This window comes from Rhinolophus sinicus, chromosome 4 (genome assembly GCF_057876585.1).
Source record: "Rhinolophus sinicus isolate RSI-liver-muscle chromosome 4, RSI-T2T, whole genome shotgun sequence".
Lineage (NCBI taxonomy): Eukaryota > Metazoa > Chordata > Mammalia > Chiroptera > Rhinolophidae > Rhinolophus > Rhinolophus sinicus.
In genome coordinates this window covers 45,908,391-45,927,428 of record NC_142504.1, presented here as the reverse complement: position 1 = coordinate 45,927,428, position 19,038 = coordinate 45,908,391, and the positions used below count along the sequence as shown (strand labels likewise).

At 38.0% G+C, this 19,038-nt stretch overlaps 1 protein-coding gene across 2 annotated transcripts in view; it reads left to right on the top strand.

Annotated features, from left to right (window-relative positions):
* PHTF2 (putative homeodomain transcription factor 2) overlaps window positions 1-8,077 on the top strand; it is a 111,408-nt gene extending 103,331 nt beyond the window's left edge. Inside the window, exons 15-18 of one of the 2 annotated variants that reach the window (XM_019744554.3) lie at window positions 1,047-1,202; window positions 2,048-2,143; window positions 4,715-4,840; window positions 5,510-8,077. In XM_019744554.3, coding sequence (XP_019600113.1) covers window positions 1,047-1,202; window positions 2,048-2,143; window positions 4,715-4,840; window positions 5,510-5,530 — 399 coding nt within the window. In that variant the 3' untranslated portion in view covers window positions 5,531-8,077. The remainder of the gene's footprint in view (window positions 1-1,046; window positions 1,203-2,047; window positions 2,144-4,714; window positions 4,841-5,509) is intronic. The other variant, XM_074340641.2, reaches the window with a different exon arrangement.
* The last annotated feature ends 10,961 nt before the right edge of the window (window positions 8,078-19,038 follow it).

Sequence of the window (19,038 nt, the reverse complement as noted above, 5' to 3'; positions counted from 1 at the left end):
AGAAAAGCAGACAACCTGATACAGAAAAAGTGGAATAGGAAAGGTTAACTGACAGAAGAGGCAGCCCAGTGACCAATAAGCATATGAGACATATTCATCCTCCCTAAATAATCAGGAAAAGCAAAAGCAAAACAATAAGATAATTTACACCCATCAGATTGGCAGGTATTAAGTTGATAATACCAAATGTATACATAAATGAGTGGTGAAGGGAACGCTGATAACACTGCTGAGAATATAAATTGGTACTACTGTTTTAGTGAGAAATTTGTAATACATAATTAAGTTGAATATGTGAATATCCAACCCATCAATTTTACTTCTAGAGAGTCTTACACGCAAAGAAACGTGTAAAAGGATGTTTATTATAGCATTGTTTATAATGAGGAAAACTGACAGCAAAGTAAATGTTAATGGATAGTGGAGACCAGTACATTGTGGTTGATTCTTTTACTATAATACCTTCCTTACAGGAAGGAGTTAGAATAAGTGAATTTGTATTATTTATCAGCATGGGTAAATCTTGAAAACAAAATTAAGTGGAATAAAAAGCAAATTGAAGAACGATATGGACAATGTAATAACATTTTTATAGATTATAAAATAGATGTAAAATAACATAGTTTAAGGATATATGTGTAGTTAAATTACATATATATAAACTACATATATATTTGCGTGCATTATTTTTGCATGCAAAAAAATTAATGTATTACCCTTACAAAGGGAATGGAGAAGAAGGGGAATAATAATCAAGGAAAAGTTTAAAGGGGCTTCAACTGAATCTTTAATCTTTTATTTTTTAATAATCTGAAAGAAATATTGTAAAATGTTAAGATTTGACAAAAATGGGTAGAGGCCCCATGTGGTTTGATTACATTATACTCTGTACTTTCTATGTGCTTGAAATATTTCATAATAGTGAAATGTTTTTAAAATGTAACACTACATTCATGATCAGTCTGTATGAAGTAAAATGTTATTTTCTGTTAAAAAGAATTTGAATCACATTGCTTCTTCATGTTGCCTTTTTCAAACACTTTTAGTTGCTTCATGTGCATGAGATCTTCCTTGATTGTCACTACAATTGGGAACTGGTAATCTGGTGCATCTCGTTAACACTTTTTCTCCTAAGATTTGTTACTCTTGGATCAGAAACAAGTAAAAAATATAGCAATACCTCAATTTTACTAACAGAACAGGTGAGAATACATGTTTATTATGTTACAAATTAATGTCTAGTCTACATATGAAACTAAAATGTTTTCATTTACTTCAAGTTTTTGAGGAGCCTGTGTTATTAGATTAAGACCATTTGTGTTGTAAAGCAAAACTTGTCATTTGATAGGACACAAGCCTTTCTTCAGTGTTCCTGCATTGATGCAGACTTCAAATCTAATCTACTGTTTTTATGCCTCATCGTCAGTTGAAATGATGGATTTTAAACCATTAGTGGGATATATTTGCTTTGCAGTATAGCAGAGCCATGTTTGAATTTTTGTTCAATAGAAAGGAGAAAACATGATAATATTGATGGTTAACTTTATTTTGTATGAATTTAATATTTTCTTTATCTTTTCATAGGAATTATTCAAAGAAACTTACCAGCAATGAACTTTAATATTTTTGTCAGGGGTAGTTTGATTTTAAAAAATTGATAACCTTGTCAAATGAACTCAATTAAAACGAAAAGGGAGCATAGCCAACAAACCAACTGATTAACTTTACTCTAGTTATTATTATTCTTTAGGTTGATTTGATTCTGGGACTAAAGTGTTTCACCTTTTAATTAATGACATCCAGTGTATCTTTCTTGTTTCAGCTTTTAATTGTATTTGAAAAGTTTAAATGGTTATTTTCTTATTAGAAAATAAGTTTATTGTGGGAAATTTGGAATATAAAGTATGAAGAATATTAATAGCCCCTATAATCTCAATAACCAGACAACTACCATTGATATTTTTTAAAGAAATTGAAAGATATAAACTAAAAATGACTATCTGTTTTCATTTTAAGCATTTTTAATTGTTTGCTTTTTTTATGAAAGATAAACCTATACTTGAAAATGGAGAAGAAACCTAACAAAAAAGAGGAACTGACACTAGTGAATAATGTTTTAAAACTGGCTACTAAACTGCTAAAGGTAAAAATAAAATTGAAAATGGATATAATGTACAATATGCTGTTCTGACATTATATCTTAGTCTTCTGTTTGTAGATTCTGCCTTGTATTTGGTTTTCATGATTATCCACTTGTTTTCAAATTATATTTGAGCTTATTCACGCCATTTACATTTTATTTCTCATTGCAAAACTAGTAAAGTAATTCAAATCCTTTCATTTTGAAATTTTTATAACTTGAAATTTTGAGACGTTTAATAATGTTTAGAGTATTGTAGACTTTGGTGTCTTTGGGAATTTTTGCCCGCTAGAACTTTAAAATAGATTTCAAAAAAGAAGATGTAATGTTAATTTGGAAATTTTTCATGTTGTATTTCTTACAGCAGTCTTCTGCTTGGCCTGAGTTAGCTTAAAAAGTAGCAATACATAATCATTATAATAAATACATATTACCACTAAACAATTTATTTTCAAGTCATTTTGGGTGATAATCAAAAAGAATATAATTTGAATATATCTGATCTCATAATAATAACTCTTTGGAGGTAATTTAATAAAATATTTTTATCACTGCTTTGCAGTGTTAGTAATGCTTTTCTTTCTTAAAAGGAAAATATTTTTTTAAATCTCAATTTCTATAACTAAATATAATTCTTAGAGTTGTTTATAAGTATTCAGAGAATGGTATGAAATTAGTTGTGTCTCAATGTTATGATTAATTCTCCACTCAACTAAAAAGTATTAATTGGGTATAGATTGTGCCCCATAGTGTAGTAGGCATTGAAAGGGTTCAAAAGAGGAGCGTGGGCTTATTTGATACATATGGATCGAGTATCTTCAGCGTGTAGGCACTATGCTAGACAGGAGGAGGCTATAAAGATGAGATTTAAGAGCAGCTTCTGTCTCAGAGGAGAGAAAAATATTAAAATAACTAAAATACAAAGCACAAGCGTGATCCTTTCTGATCATGCCTAGTCTTCTAGTCGGAAACCTGGGACTTAATATAGATTTCTCTTCTCTCTCACTTTTCACAGCCAAGAAATTCTTAGGCACATTGATTTAGCCTCTCAAATATCTTCCAGTTCATCACCTCTTCCCCATCAATACTGCCCTAAGTCAGACCCCCATCATCTCTCACTTAGGCTTTTGATAATGCACTCAACTCTTAGGGCATCTTGCTCTGCTCTCACTGCCCTCTCCTCTGTCTTTCCTGTTGCTGACCTGGCTATCTTTCTCACATGCACCTCTGATACACTATTCCTCTCATTAAATTCCTTTAGTGCCATTCTGTCAATACAGTCTGCCTAAAGAATGACCCGTACGTATGTAGTCCGTTTTGTAAATTGGAAGTACTTTTTCCCTTGCACTTGGGCTCTAACAAGGCTGAGCAACCTGTCGCAATTCAAAGGTGCCATGTGTTCATGTGTCTAGATGGAATACCTGCTCTCTCCTACCTATGAAGTTTCAGGGGTGCCTTCCTCTGTGACCCACTACCTTTTATATGAGTGGCACGTATGGGACTCTCGTAGTTGACTTATTTACCATGTTTCCCCGAAAATAAGACCTAGCCAGACAATCAGCTCTAATGCATCTTTTGGAGCAAAAATTAATATAAGACCCAGTCTTATGTTAGATAAGACCCAGTCTTATATTATAGTAAAATAAGACCGGGTCTTATACTAATATTTGCTCCAAAGGACGCATTAGAGCTGATTGTCCAGCTAGGTCTTTTCAGGGAAACACGGTATTTGCATGTCTGTTAGACTGTAAGGGCCTTCAGCGCAGGAGCTGAATCTTAACTTCCCAGAGCCTAGCACCGGGCCTGGCATACAATAGAGCTTTGAATGTTTGAACCAGTCAATTAATTAATTGATCCATATATTCAAAAATTAATTGTCTCAAAGAGGAGTCTTTACATATGTATTACTATTGATAGAAAATTAGCTAATTAAATTTCCAATTCTTGTGCAAAAAGACATTTTTCTCACTTTCTATTCGTATACTAAAAAGTGTTCTCGAACCTCCTTGTAGCTTCTAGACCAATACTTTACTAGTCATTCATTTGAGATAGAAATTGGAGTTACAAATTTACAGAGTCCTTTTTTTTTTCTCTCAGTTATAGTTGATATTTAATGTTAAATTGGTTTCAGGTGTACAGCATAGTGGTTGGACATTTATATAACTTACAAGGTGATCCTCCCTGTAAGTCTTAGTACCCACCTGGCACTATGCTTAGTTATTACAATATTATTGACTATATTCTCTATGCTGTACTTTATATCCCCATGACTAATAACTGCCGATTTGTACCTCTTAATCCCTTTCCCTTTTTCACGCAGCCCCCCAACCCTTCCCCTCTGGCAGCCATCAGTTTGTTACAGAGTTCTTTTAAAGGAAGTCACCTTCTAGAAAAGCTCATAAAAGTATATTTGCTTATTTTAGGTTAACCAAATGGATCCTTTCTAAAACTATCCATAATTTGTTTTTTGAAAGTTTTTTTTTTTTTTTTTAATCCTCATCGTATATTGCCTTGAATTGGTTTAACTATGACAACTCTTACTGAATGTGGGCTCATGCTTTTTTTCTCTTCTAGGAATTGGACAGTCCCTTTCGATTATACGGGCTGACAATGAATCCTCTACTTTATAACATCACCCAGGTTGTCATCCTGTCAGCCGTTTCTGGTGTTATCAGTGACTTGCTTGGATTTAATTTAAAGGTAAGAGCTTGCAGGTATTCTTTCTGACATAGTGCCCTATTCCATTTTTGTGACATTTATTTTCCTCTAGCACTCCTTTGAGATATCACATGCACAGTCATGGAATCATTTTGATAATATTGTACACAATTAGTGAAAATAATTTCACATTTAATTTCAAAGCATGATGAGCAATCTTGGTTTATAATACTGTTGGAACTCCTAATTTGGAACAGTATTCGTTACAAATAGGACTGTTGTGTAGGGTAAGTGGAGGGATTTATTTTTACTCATATAATCTGAATCTGAGTTAGGTGACAAAAAATGAAAAAAGGCCTACTTCGTTTTTTGGCCAAAAGTGATATTATTTATCTATATAGTAATGCATATGTGCTCCAACATATGTTCAGCTGTTAGTGAATAAGTAGTACATATATATATATATATATATATATATATATATATAGCCACTTCCCTAGAAAAGAAAGCAAGAGAAATGTGATTTTCCCTTTATTTAAGGTGAACTCTTCTTGAAAATAAAAGGATAAAGAAGTTTAAATAGTAGAACCAACACTTGTTTATGAATGAAATTTAGATAAAAAATAAAAATAGTATTATGTGATATAATTTAATAAGTTGCGATATTAAAACTGGCTCTAATGGTCACTGCTTCTGTTATTTTTTCACTAGCTGTGGAAGATTAAGTCATGACAATTCAGAGAAAAGAAGATGTAGCCTCTTTTCCAGAATAAGAGTACCAACTAAGCTGCCTGAAAGCAGTCACTGACTCTGCTTCAGGATCTCAGCTGGGAAATTGAAGTGTTTACATCAGACTGTCTTGTGCAATTCTTATATTTATTTTACTTGTTCACTGTTTTTTTTTTTTTACATTTATTTTAGTCTTTATATTTTATTTGTAGCATTGATGTACTTAGTTGTTGATGAAAGGGTGATAAAACTGATATCCAGATACTTGAGATCCTGGTAATTGCTCACAAATAATTGACAAAACAACAAATTGTGAGACTAGGAGCCATTGCTAAGCACTGTTTCTCCACCGGTGCTGTGAACTTGCCTTACTTGAGGAAACTTCTTTAACTTTGGAATATTGCATTGGACTCTGCTAGACACGTAAAGCATTTTCTTCAGTAAATCAACATCCAGTCAGGGTTTCTTTTGAATTATTTTGGAACAATGCCAGGATCTAAACTGATTAAGCTGCAGTTAAGCACCCTTCAGTATTAATATATATGGTATTACATAACAGGTCAACAAAGTGCTCTTTGATAAAACTCTTAATAGAGCAATAAGTGTAAATGGGTACCATACTGTAAGATATTTTGATAAAAATTTACTAGTAATAATTGTATTTATTTGAAACACTGGGCTGTTTGCACAGCTCTAACTGTGCATGCTCAAAATGTGCACTTTTTAAACTTGTTACTTTTAATGCGTATCTTTATATGGGATATGTTATAGTGTACTAGGGCATGATATGGTATCCTTTTGAGTGAGGTATATACTCATCTCACAAGTGAAGTGCCTACTGATATTACTAAAGTACATTATGTTTACTCAAGTATAATAATTTTCTCCCCATGGTACACTATAGTGTCTGCTGTTCATGCCACACTCAAATGAACAATTTAACAATAAGGTAAAAAACCAATAAAATATTCCCCTGATTGATAGTTGTAAAAGCACTGTATACCCAAATTTTCAAAAAAGACAACTTAAGCTTGCAAATTCTGTCCTCCAAACCTAATCTGGTACATACCTCCCTCCCCCCTCCAATTATATAAGGGCTATTTAAGATGCTTTTAACCTGGAAAGTTAACCACCTCCACCCCCAACCCCCAAATAATTTGCCAAGTGTCCAAATGAGAACTTATCATGTTGGCATGTTAGGCAAATAGGGCAAATATGGTAGTATCTTACATTGGACCTTGATTTTAAGTTGTTATATTTGTACAATCAAGAATATTTTAGGAAATAAATGAGACATGAAATGTTTTTGCCATTTTTTTTTTAAACTGAGCATCTAGTTTCTAAAACAAAGAATTTATTTGAAACAATCTAGAACTTTTGGTGCAAGATGTATCGTGTTGAATATCCTCACATTTTTAAACCACATTTTAGGGGATTTAAAACGATTAATTGTAAATGTCTTATTTGGTGCAGTTCTAATCCCCAAATCACAATCTTAAGATCAGGAATGTGTAGAGAACAGAGCCATGTCATAATACCACTTTGCTCCTACCATTCCTTTTGATCAACCTCAATCCAGCCTCTCTAGTGTATTTTCTTTCTATAGAAAACAACAAAAGCATTTTGTTTTATTTGCTGTGTTCTACTATGTTTAATAATGACCAAAGTGCATTCTGAGTTTTTTCAAGGAATGTATTACTGGAGCTTTAAGAACATACTTATTTTCTCATGTGAAAAATTAGGCTGTGTCTGATATGTTTCTTCCTCTATTGTCTAATGTTGAGGTGGTTTTTAGGAATTATATTTTATAAACTTTTTCAAAATAAGGTACATACCTATACAGAACTTAACATTTTGCACAGACAATGTCAAATATATTTTGAGAAAAAAAGTACAGCATGAGTTCTGTTAGGAATAAAAGATGAAACTATTGTATGACACACGCACACACACAAACTTATTTCAGAATGGAAATATTTTTGAGAAAAGTAGCTGAGTATACAGATTTAGGAAAATGCTTGTTTTGGATTGGAGTTCATTTAAACTTAGAGGTGGGAGTTGACTTATCGAGTACCGTATACCTCTCAACAACTTATTAATATTACATTGAATGATTTCATTAATGTGGGCAGCAGTAGCATTCTAAAGGGAAAAAGTTGTTATTTTAAGCAATTTCAGAACATTAGTGGAAGTGTTTTCAAAGCAAAAAAAAAATTGACATTGCTGCCTTTAAAAATACCATAAATGTAAGAAATTGAAAGAAATTGTAACATAATATAGAAAAGGCAGTTCAAAGATAGAATTGTGGCAGATGTTGTGTGTTAACTGTTTTTTTGCCACGTGTGGCATTTGAAAGTTTGAACAGCAAGTTTAAAATAAACCATTCTATGACTGACAGTGTTAAATTTAAACTGGAGGTGTTTTTTAAAAAATTTTCAAGTCATATACATGTCTATGGAGATTTTGTACTGCCTATAGCATAAACTTTAGTTTTAACTATTAGATTTGAGTGGAGTGGAAATAAATTTTTTAAAACTTCCCAACAATCAAGTTTTGTTATGATTCTCAGAACATGAAAGCATAATATATACACTGACCTTTTATCACCAGAATGTTATGATATCATTAATGTTTGTTTGCTTGTTTGTTTGCATCTAAATACTGAAAACTGGCTGTAGCCTGAGGGACTAACACTCATTTTCAGAGGATAGTGGTGTTTTTAATCAAACAGTTTTTCCATGAGAATTCAGCCTGAGAGGTCATGGCCAACAATAAGATGGGTAAGCATTCTGATTGGCACAAGTATGCATAAGACTTAAATTAATCAGGGACAAATAATTCCAGTACATTTTAAAACGAACTTTAAGCTTAGAATTGGCTCTTTTAATGAGTCTTCCTTCAGACTACAAAGTAGAGCAATATGACTGGTGCCTCTTTAATTGACTGTATCACTTAGAACACTCATTCTCAACCTTTTTTTTTCTGCCAAGCCTATATTAAGGATACCACGAAGGCTGTGGCTCCCACAGTGCTTACTTCCTGAGGAGCAGACTGCAGATCTAGGAGGCGGTACAGGTGTACTTTCAAAAAAGTTACCCAAGCGATTTGGAAAATTTGTCCCACCTGTCGCTCCTCACTACATTGAGAATCACTGTCTTATGATGGGGAATTTTTTAGAATGTAAATTCCATGAGATTTTACTGCATTCACCACTGTATTCTCAGCACATAAAACAGTGCCTGGTATTTAGAAAAATCACGATCTGTTTGCCGAGTGAGTGAGTGAGTGAGTGAGTGAGTGAGTGAGTGAGTGAGTGAATGAATGAATGAATGAATGAATGAATGAATGAATGAATTGAAGCAAATAGGATTCACACCACCTAGTCCAAAGTCCTCATTTAACCAGATGAAAAACCTTAGGCCACAAAAAGGTTAAGAAGCTTGCCCGACATGCACAACTAGTTAATCAGAACCCACATGCTGTTTTATTTCCTTTGAGGGTATATCCTGTAATACCGTGTTTCCCCGAAAATAAGACCTAGCCGGACCATCAACTCTAATGTGTCTTTTGGAGCAAAAATTATGTAAGACCCGGTCTTATATTATTTGAGACCAGGTCTTATAGTAAAATAAGACTGGGTCTTATATTAATTTTTGCTCCAAAAGACGCATTAGAGCTGATGGTCCGGCCAGGTCTTATTTTTGGAGAAATAGTAGCACATCGGTACCTCTTGACTGATCAAAGTACTTAATCATAGGCAAATTCTGGGGAGAGCAAAGATATTGATAAATTATCTGTCCATATTTGTAGTGAGGTCATGTATAAGCTAATAAGCCTTGGCAATGGAGAAAGAATTTTTTGACATCTCCCTATTCAACTCTGCAGTGTCACCTGTGGAAAGAGTGTATGCTTTGGAGTCAGACTTTTTACAATCTTGGGCAAATTACTTTACCTCTGTGAGCTTTAGTTTTCTCAGCTATAAATTACTCAGAGTAATACCTATCTTACAGGGCTAGCAGGAGGATTAATGAGATAATGTGTGAAAAGAACCTAGCACAGGAAATGACATGTATTGGTTGTGCAGAAATATTGCTTCTTCCTCCTTCAAATAAGTAATGGCCTCGAACAGTACACATTTTCTAGCTAAACCATTCATGTTACATAAGATATCATATGCATCCCTGCCAAATATGAGCCATAATTAAGAATCATGCTTTATACAAATTATCATTCATGAATTCTTTTACAAAGGGTCGACATTTAATTCCCTTTCTTCATAAATAGGCAGACTAAAATGTGGAAGGGAACTTTTCCCAATCTTTTGTAAGCCTACATATTATATCCAATTATGAACAATTTTGCTAAAATCTCAGGTGCATATATTCCATTCATATCTTATTATTAGATCTCTGCTTCGTCTATATGTGGATTCCCACACCAACAACACCCTAGAGTCTTTATTGTCTGCCTGGTCTCAACCCTTAACCTTCAGTTGTCTGCTCACTGTTCATGCTTTGACTTGCTGGAGAACATCTGACTTGACTTTTTACAAATCATGTTTATCAAGATATTACTGGAGGGCCGGCCTGGTGGCTCAGGTGGTTGGAGCTCCGTGCTCCTAATGCCGAAGGCTGCCGGTTCAACTCCTCAACTCCCGCAAGGGATGGTGGGCAGCGCCCCCTGCAATTAACAACGGCAACTGGACTGGAGCTGAGCTGCGCCCTCCACAACTAAGATTGAAAGGACAACTACTTGACTTGGAAAAAGTCCTGGAAGTACACACTGTTCCCCAATAAAGTCCTGTTCCCTTACCCCAATAAAATCTTTTTTAAAAAAAAGATATTACTGGAATTTCTGGGTCATGTATTTGGCATTTGAAAAAAATAAGTTTCTTGTCCATTTATATGCTCCCTGCCATGGCTCTCCTAACCTCTTTTATCATCCTCAAGTTACTCCCTCATCCTGTTGGCGTTTTTCTTCTCTAACTTTACTGAAAAGATAAGAATCATCACGCGTGAATTCTAGCATCTTCTCCCTTCTTCGGCTCTGTGGAAGACGTTGCTCTCTGAGGCCAGCTCCCCATCAGTGCTCAGGTTTCTGACCCTGCCCTCCTGTATGATTCCTCCTCAGTGGTTCCCTGCCTTGCCGTCCTCTTTAATCTTTTCCTTGCCCGATTTTGTGTTACAAACCATTTAGATTTCAATGAGGCGCTTGAATCTAGAGCAGGAGAGCACTGTTTCCAGTTTATAGGTTGGATGACACTAAAGGCTTGCCACCCTCTCGAGGCTCATGTGAACAAAGCAGGAAGTTGCTTCTTTATGTTTATCAAGTTCTGTTGGACGACATCACTTTTCTCTCTGCCACAGCTGAATGGGTCAGTGATTGGTGCCACATCATGGGCCTGCGAGTAACCTGTGAGACCCTCTGGCACAGGAGCTCAGCCCAGGACAGGAACTCACTCTGCCCGTGATGGTGACTTGCTGACCAGTCCGAATCTGTTGTTGCAACTTTGTGTCTACACAGTGCTCAGCAGGGAGACCTGCCAGAAAAGCAACAGACCCAAAAGAAGCCCTGAATGAAGCGGAACCATGAAGTACTGGAGAAGAGCAGGGATAGTGGAGCAGGCAGAAGAAATGAACAGAAACTGCCCAAAGCTGGCAGAAGCCGAGGACCAGTGGTAGCTTAGCGGGTGTGCTGGTGGTTTGGTAGAGCTGTCTCAGGCTGTGCGAGCATCATCTTGTGTCCTGAGTTGTGAGGCCAGTTGTCCTTATCAAAAACTGAAGTAACCAAGGGATGACTTTCAACCTGAACAAGCTTCACACATTTGGCGGGCTGTTTAATCTTAACCCTTTCTCCTCCTCTAATTGCTTCTCCCTCTCTGTTTTTCTACTCTCATGTACTCAAGTATAGTACTTGGCTATCTATGCTACCTACCCTTTCAACATATTTAGGCCTATGTCTACAAAATACTTAACAATCTCAGTGCTAAGAGTTTTGCTTGTTCCTTTTCATGTTATTCAATTCTGTGTATTCAGCAATGATCTGAAATTTAAATTAGTGGCTTGTTTTCTTTTTTGTCTTTTAAAGCTAAATTCAACTCATACAGGTAAATGTAACCATTGACTTTCTGTAGTTATTTAATAATCTCCTTGACAGGTTTTCAGGAGTTTGGGGGTTGTCTTAGTCAAATCTCTTACAAGTTTTCATCAACTATTTATATATGGGAATTTCTGGTTTTTCTCAACCTTGGTACTAAGAAACGTGCATTAAGGCAAAATATCTAATTTCTTCTTCCAGCAGGAAATATCCTGCCACTTAGGGAAAGTGCTTAGTTCAGTGCCTGGCACAAATTCATCTGACGATAACTATTAACTATTAGCATTATTATTTTTATTAGCATCCCTTTTGGATAATTGGCAAGGATCTCAGTAAATTAAAGAAATTATCCAACTGGAAAATAAACTGGAGAAACTGAAGCTTTCTGAAGAAAAATCTAAATTGTTAAAGGGATGAAAAATTGGCTTTGGGAGAAAGCACTTGGATTACTCAATATGGAAATGAGAAAAAAAATGGAAGACTTCACGTTTGTCTTTAAGCATGTGACAGCTTGCAGCGATAGCCCTGACCAATCCCAGGATTTAAAACAACAGATAGTGACTTGAATTGCATTGTGAAATTTTGGTTAGTGACACCCATGAAAAGTATCCAGTTCGTACTCAGTACAGAATGTTAATGGAAGTTGTGGGCATCCCTACCCTGGAGATGCTTTAGGCAGTTGTGTGGTTCACCTGCTTAGAGGAAAGGACAGGCGTATTTGACGCATTGGGTCCTCCTCAACTTCATGATTCTCCATGTGCTTCTGTCACTTAGTGGGTGAGCCTGAAAATCATCTTTTCTCATCTACGATGGTATAGTTTTCATCTCAGTCGAATATGCAGTGTGATGTGGCATCAGGAACATAAGTGTGTATCTCTCCTTTTAGACTGATTTCCCAGGTGACCTATAGTAGCCATTTATCCTGTATCTGAATAAAGATGGGATGGAGTTAGAATTTCTTGATCTAGTTTCATTCAGCTTTACATTCTGAGACTTTTTTTCTTCACATTTTTTTCTATACTGTTATGAGCATTAGAATTAAGAATTCTTTTAGTCTGAGAGTAGACTGCGTTTGTAATCTAATGTAAATAATTTACAAGCATCTAGTTTGTAAGGAAATTAAAAGGTTTTCTTGAGAAATGTAGCCATTTCATTATTCTAACAGAAGTCTGTTTTAATCAGTTCTAATTTGAGGGAACCTATTTGTCATGGGATGGGTAATTTAGAACACACACCCTTGTTTCTGACCATGGCCCATCTCTAGCAAATTAGGTATTTGTTTTGGGTTAGTGGGATTAAGCAGTCACACTAAAGCAGAGCCTTGGTGTTCAGGCAAGAACATTGGTGTTGGTGTTCAGTTTAATGTGAAATCAATATCTTAATTAAGCCATTTTACCATCTGACCATGGAGTTAATCAGACCACATCTCATTATAGGGCCTTATTTAAAACTCTAGGGACAGAAGTTTCTTCTTGCATTGATCTCCCACCCATATAGCTCTTGGTGGCAACTTTTTTTATTTTCTACAGGCTTGCCTCATTCTAAATTGGTGAATCCTGGGATTGGGAGATGGGATCCTTGACTGATTTTCATTTCATTCCCTCCATGCTCCACTCCTGACCATGTCCTAAACTGAATGCCACCTTGCCAGATAGTGACAGAACCTCTGCTCATGGCTCTTTGTGCATTGTTTACTTTGGCCTTCTGTTTACAACTTACTTTTTCTACCCTCTTTAAGCATCTTATTAAAATGTTAGGTAGACATATAATGTAAACCAGGCATTTAAACAGTGTCTCATGGCTTCACCATTTTCTCTTCCCTCCTGCTCCTTCCTATTTTCTACCCATTCCCTTCTGCTTATTTCTGTTTGCTTTGTTCTCCACTCAACCACAGAATAACCCCTGGAAGCTCTAAAGTCATATGGATCTATGAGTTCATGCCTCCAGAGACAGAAACAAAGGTGCACTCTTGCCTCATCCAGAGGCCCAATCCCTTGAAGACTTCCATTGGCTTAGCTTGGGTCACATGCTCATCCTTTGAACAAATGACCTTAAACAGGGCCACGGAGAACCACGATTGGCCAGGCTGGGTCATGTGCCCACCTCTTCGGCAGGGAGTGGAAGACAACTGAGCATTGGCAGCCCCATCAAAACCTCAGAATGAGACAGGTAGCTCAGTGAACGGTGAGTGGAGTGCTGGGCAGACTGGGCTTGCGAAGTGTCATCAAGTGAAGCTGACTATGCCTTCATGTGTTCATGGTTTGAAATAGAAATATAACTCTGTGGCTATTACAGCATCGTTAGGAGTTTGATATTTTCTTCTGAGTTGCCCAATTCTCTTCTTAGGAACAGTTTCATCTTTTGCTGTTGCTTTCCAGGTGTTTCATCTGCATGGTTTAGATTTCACCTTTGTTCTGAACCCTTTTACCAACTTCTGTTATGAAGAATAGAGTCAGCTGCACCCAGCATTCCCAGCCAGTGATTCCAAGTCCTGCCAACACATTCGTGCTTCCTTTCAAGTCTAAATCTTTTGTACCTGAATCTTTTCTTGAACTTTGATATGTAAGAGATGTAGAGTCAGAGTTGATATAAAAAGACTGCAAATCATTAAAAAATCGAAGAGAATGATCTCTTGATAATGGAGTCCTCATCAGATTTAATGTTTAGTTGATCACCTCCAGTCTTCTTGGAAGTGCAAAGTAGAGTGAACACAGGTGAAGGATTTATTCACTGCACCAGAAATGCTTCGTGTGCAAGGCACTGTGCTTTTCCTGAGAGAAAGCGTCTAGTCAAAAGCTCTCTTTGCTAATCCACTTTGGAATCGCATTCCTGTGTTTTTCCCTTTTGTCCAGAAGGACTGAACAAAAATGGAGACTGAATCTGTTTGCTTGGGAAAATAATATCTATAGTGTTATTTTAGTCATAGATCATAGAATACAGCTTATCACGTACATATTATATTGAGATTGGTACTATTCAAAATGAAAAGGCAACATACCAGGTGGTTGTTATATTCTAGCAAAGAAACTTGCATTTGGAATTAAATATAAGACCCTTGACCTTCCAGAGATCCAGCTCAGACTCACGGTTCGGTAAGAGAATCTTGCATTCAGGTGTATACCCTCAAATGGGTGGGCTGCTGGAGAGAAACTCCAAAAGTTAGCAGAACTTGTCTCTGGAGATGAAAATATGTGCGGTCTTAATTTTCTTTTCTCTACTGTTCAAATTTTCTGCAACGAGCACATACCACTTTTAAAATAAAAATATTTTTTAAAAAACTACATCTCTGCTGAACTGTAAAAGTTCTTGGTATATACCAAATTACGTTTAAATAAGATATTCCTAGTGAATGAAACTGACTGATATCCAGAAAGCTCCATGGCCTGAACCCCGTTTGGGGCACTCTGATTCTCCCTTGACTCTGCAGGAAGGTCCCAGGGGCCTGGCACGTGCACCCACCTCAGGACCCTTTGCCATTAGGCTCTAGGAGTCCTCTCTGCACAGGCACCATCGGGCCTCTTAGGACAAACCCCGAGGGCACTCTGGAGCTGAAGTTCAGGTCTCCAGTTCACAAGGTTTCAGACCACATGAAAAAAAAGTTTCCCTCAACCTTTGGGAGCAGGGGCAGGGGAGGCGGAGGGAGATTCACAGGCTCCCTGTCCTGAACGCAGACGCTTCACTCCCAAGCTCTCTCCTCAATCCTTTACCTCGTTTGCTCTCAGCACGTGCCAGCAGGAGCACTGGCTCATCTCCCAGGGCCCGTGAGCGCGGCTGTCAGGGTTGGATAGGGTCTGCCCGGCACACAGCTGGCGATGGAGGCTGCCGGAAACAGTGCCGTGTGGGGAGGTATTACAGTACTCAGGTCTTCCAATCCAGCCTGTGGGAACTGCTCTTTGGGACTCGCAATACATTTGTTCAAGAACAAAGTCACAATTAGAAGCCTTCAGAGGGCTGTGCCACCCACAGTAGCATCAGGTTAAGAGCGTGAGTGGCCTTGGAAGTCGGCCTGGTGTGAGGCCGCTCTCACTCAGCCGTGGAGAGACCTTGGGGAAGCACTTCCTCACCCTGAGACTTAATTTCCTCATGTATATAAGTGGGTAGTTTATTAAACGTTACCAGAAATAAAATGAGGGCGAAATGTTAACACTAGAAGTTGCTCAATACATGACAACTATCACAATTAAATGCTAAATCATGTTGTACAAAGTAAGGTCAGTCTGCACAGCCATTTCTATCAGACTCAAAGCTCCATTCTTCAAGTTTCCCATCGGATCTGTCAGCGAAACCAGTAACCGTCTGTTGCTCATGTCTGAAGCAGCTGCACATCGCCTTTATTGTGCTTCAGCAGCAACACACAGGTCGAAAATGACTGGGCGCCGTCTTTGGATTCTGGGGATGACTTCCCACCCTGGGATGCTGACGCAGGTTTGCTTATAGCAAGTGCTGATAATAGCAGGGCAGGTCATCAGCACTAGTATTGAAATGAAAACATATCACAGTGTTTTTGTTGGTTTGTTTGTTTTTAAGGAAAAGAAAAAAGCCCTACTGAGTCTACTGACCCCATCGTGGAACTCAGGGCCCCTGTTTTTCGTGTATTCTACTATAGGTTAATTTCCACATTTTACTTTTCTTTGGTTAATTAGACCATCTTTGATAAAGTTGTGATCGTAAATTTGTCTGTTTCTCTAATAGAGTAAAACATGTTAGAGATGATGGAAGCCTTTGAGCATCTGGTCTTACCAGAAACTAAATATAAAGTGGACCACAGTGGATTGGAGCAAAGGAAAGCATCCTTGGAATTTTCATGACATCGTACACATTATGGATAATCTTATTTTCTACATGCAAATGTTAGTATAAGGAAATGGCTACATTCTGTTTTCCCCCACATCATACATAAATCACCCAACAATATAACATGAGCAAGTAGCTTGCCAAACATTGTTTTATTGAATCTAAGATGACATCTATTGTATATCATTATTCTGTATATTACTAAGAAAAAGCACTGCTATTGATTGATGTTAAATGAGAAAAAGTAAGTCTTGAAATCAATCAAAGATGGTATATTCTTCTATGTTTGATGAGCTCATTTTAACATCCTTTGTGTCTTCTTCCTTCCATTAATACTTAAAGACATTTGTTGACTAGTTTGAGAGCACTAATCACAATTAAAATAGATGTTTCACTATATACAACACAAATACAGCCATTCACTGCTGAATGCCCTAATCTTAATGGCATTTTAAGCATTAATGAAATGAGGCTAGTTTACATTTCTTGAATTGATTAAATAAGATAAGGGCTCAGTGATTGGGCAGATCAAGAGGACAGCCTGGGTCTTAGAGAGTTGGAAGGATTTGTAAATGGAAATGTTATTTCGTACCTTTCTTCTTAAAAAAGTTATCCCTACCTTCTTGAGCTCTTGTTTCAAACAAATCCTTGGGATAATCCCAGGTCTCCCCCCACCTCCACCCACACCCCCACCACCCACCAGTCACAGAAGAGCTTTGGATTTAGGCTAATATTAATGAATTCACCCCAGGCAGTTATAGCATATTCTCCAGGAGTATAATAGGTAGACTTGTGTCAGCAAGAGATTTTCTTAGCAGAGGGCTAAGAAAAAGCTCAGCGAGGAGAATGGTAGATGGAAAATGTCAGTAGAGAAATTGGGTTTCTATTTTGAGGATAGTAAGAACATTACGTTTTAATGCATTCAAGTTCAGACTGATTCCTAACCAGTGACCCATGCAAGTTAAAGCCAGAGGGTGCACGTTCCCACTGAGATGCAGGAAATTTGGGCCCTGCCTTTCAGGAGTCAGGGTAGGGGATGAAAGGAGGGGCTTGACCTCTGGAAGCCTCAGTTTTCTCATCTAGGCTGTTGGGCTGGAGGGTCTCCAAGCCCCTTTCAGCCTGTGGTGCTGTGGACTAGCTAGAGGTCTTCACTGAGCAGCAGGATGAGCGCTGGGTCAGCCTTCCCTAGAAGGAGGTTCAGACTGGGTAACTGTGTCATAGCACGAAGGACTTCTGGCTTCAGACTGGCACCCAAGATCTCAGACTTTGGGTTCCTGGACCTTGCAAAGTGGTTCCTGAGATTGTTGTTTTGGCTGCCCAGTATCCAAACGCCCTTCCTATTGAACAACCCCAAGTTAGGTAGGACAGTGGCAGCCAGGATGTGGGCAGGTGAGAGAGCTTAGCCAAGCAAGGTACAGACACAAAGACACAGGGAGAGATGCAGCTTTCTAAGGTGGCCTCAGCAGCAGAGGTGAGCCTGAAGCAACACATCGTCTGGCATCCCATGGCAGCATTGTGGCTGGACAGTTCTGGGCACAGAGTCTGGCTGTGCGCGCACTGTGCCACCTCCCTCTGTTCCTTCCCCCCTCAGTCTATTTCCCACCTTCCCACAGGGTCTCATTAAAGCTCTCCTAGGTCACCACGACTTCGTGCTGTTTGCCTCTAAGCCTGACACCCTGATCTCTGTCAGGGGCAGATCTGTACTGAACTGGGGAGCCTGAGATAAGGGCCTAACATAAAGGTGGCCTGCAGGGCGCTGCTGGGAAGGCCACAGGGAAAGGCTTAGAGGGCTGCCTGCTGGGTAGTCCGTGCCCGTAAGTCTGATCATCTGCCTCTTTTCTCTGATCCCTTCTGCCCTCTGTCCATAAACCCTTCCCGGTGCCCTGGGCATGCAATTAAATATTTTAAAATCAAATTTCATCTAAGCTTCTTAGGGGTTATCTCTGCTCCCACAGAGTCACAGGAAACCGACAGCACAATAATTACACCCAACTTGGTAGGCAGCCTGGGAAGCTGAGGTGCCTCTTCTTGCTTGGCGGGCCCCTTTTGGGTTTTCAGTGCTTTTCTCTGAAGCCACTGAGACTCAGTCGTAGTTTCCCCACAGTGTAGAGAGTTCCCTATATCATAGTGCTGGGGTAAGATGGATTTCTTTCTTTCTTCTTAAAAAAATCATGTTTATTCAGGCACTGGGTAGTTCCTGGCATTTAAGAGAAGATGCCTGGTAAACACTGAATAAGGCCATTTCCTCTGCAATTAGAGACTTTTGGCTCTAACAAGATCTTTTCCGAGAAACCATAAGCCTATGTTCTGGAATTTCAACATTTCATTCCTCGTCCTCTCCCCGCTCCTCACTAGGGTTCATATTGTTCTAGAAATTGAACGCCACCACGAAGCAATCACCCAAACACCACTCTTTGTAGGCTTAAGAGAATGTAGTTCTAAACACACACACACACACACACACACACACACACACACACACACACACACACCACAAAACCTGTAGTAGACCTCTAGACCTAATGTATGTGAAGGACCATTTCCAGAAGGAATAATAACTAGAAGGCACAAATAAAGCCCTGAAATCAAATCCCCTTTTGAATGATGTATAAGCAAAGTAA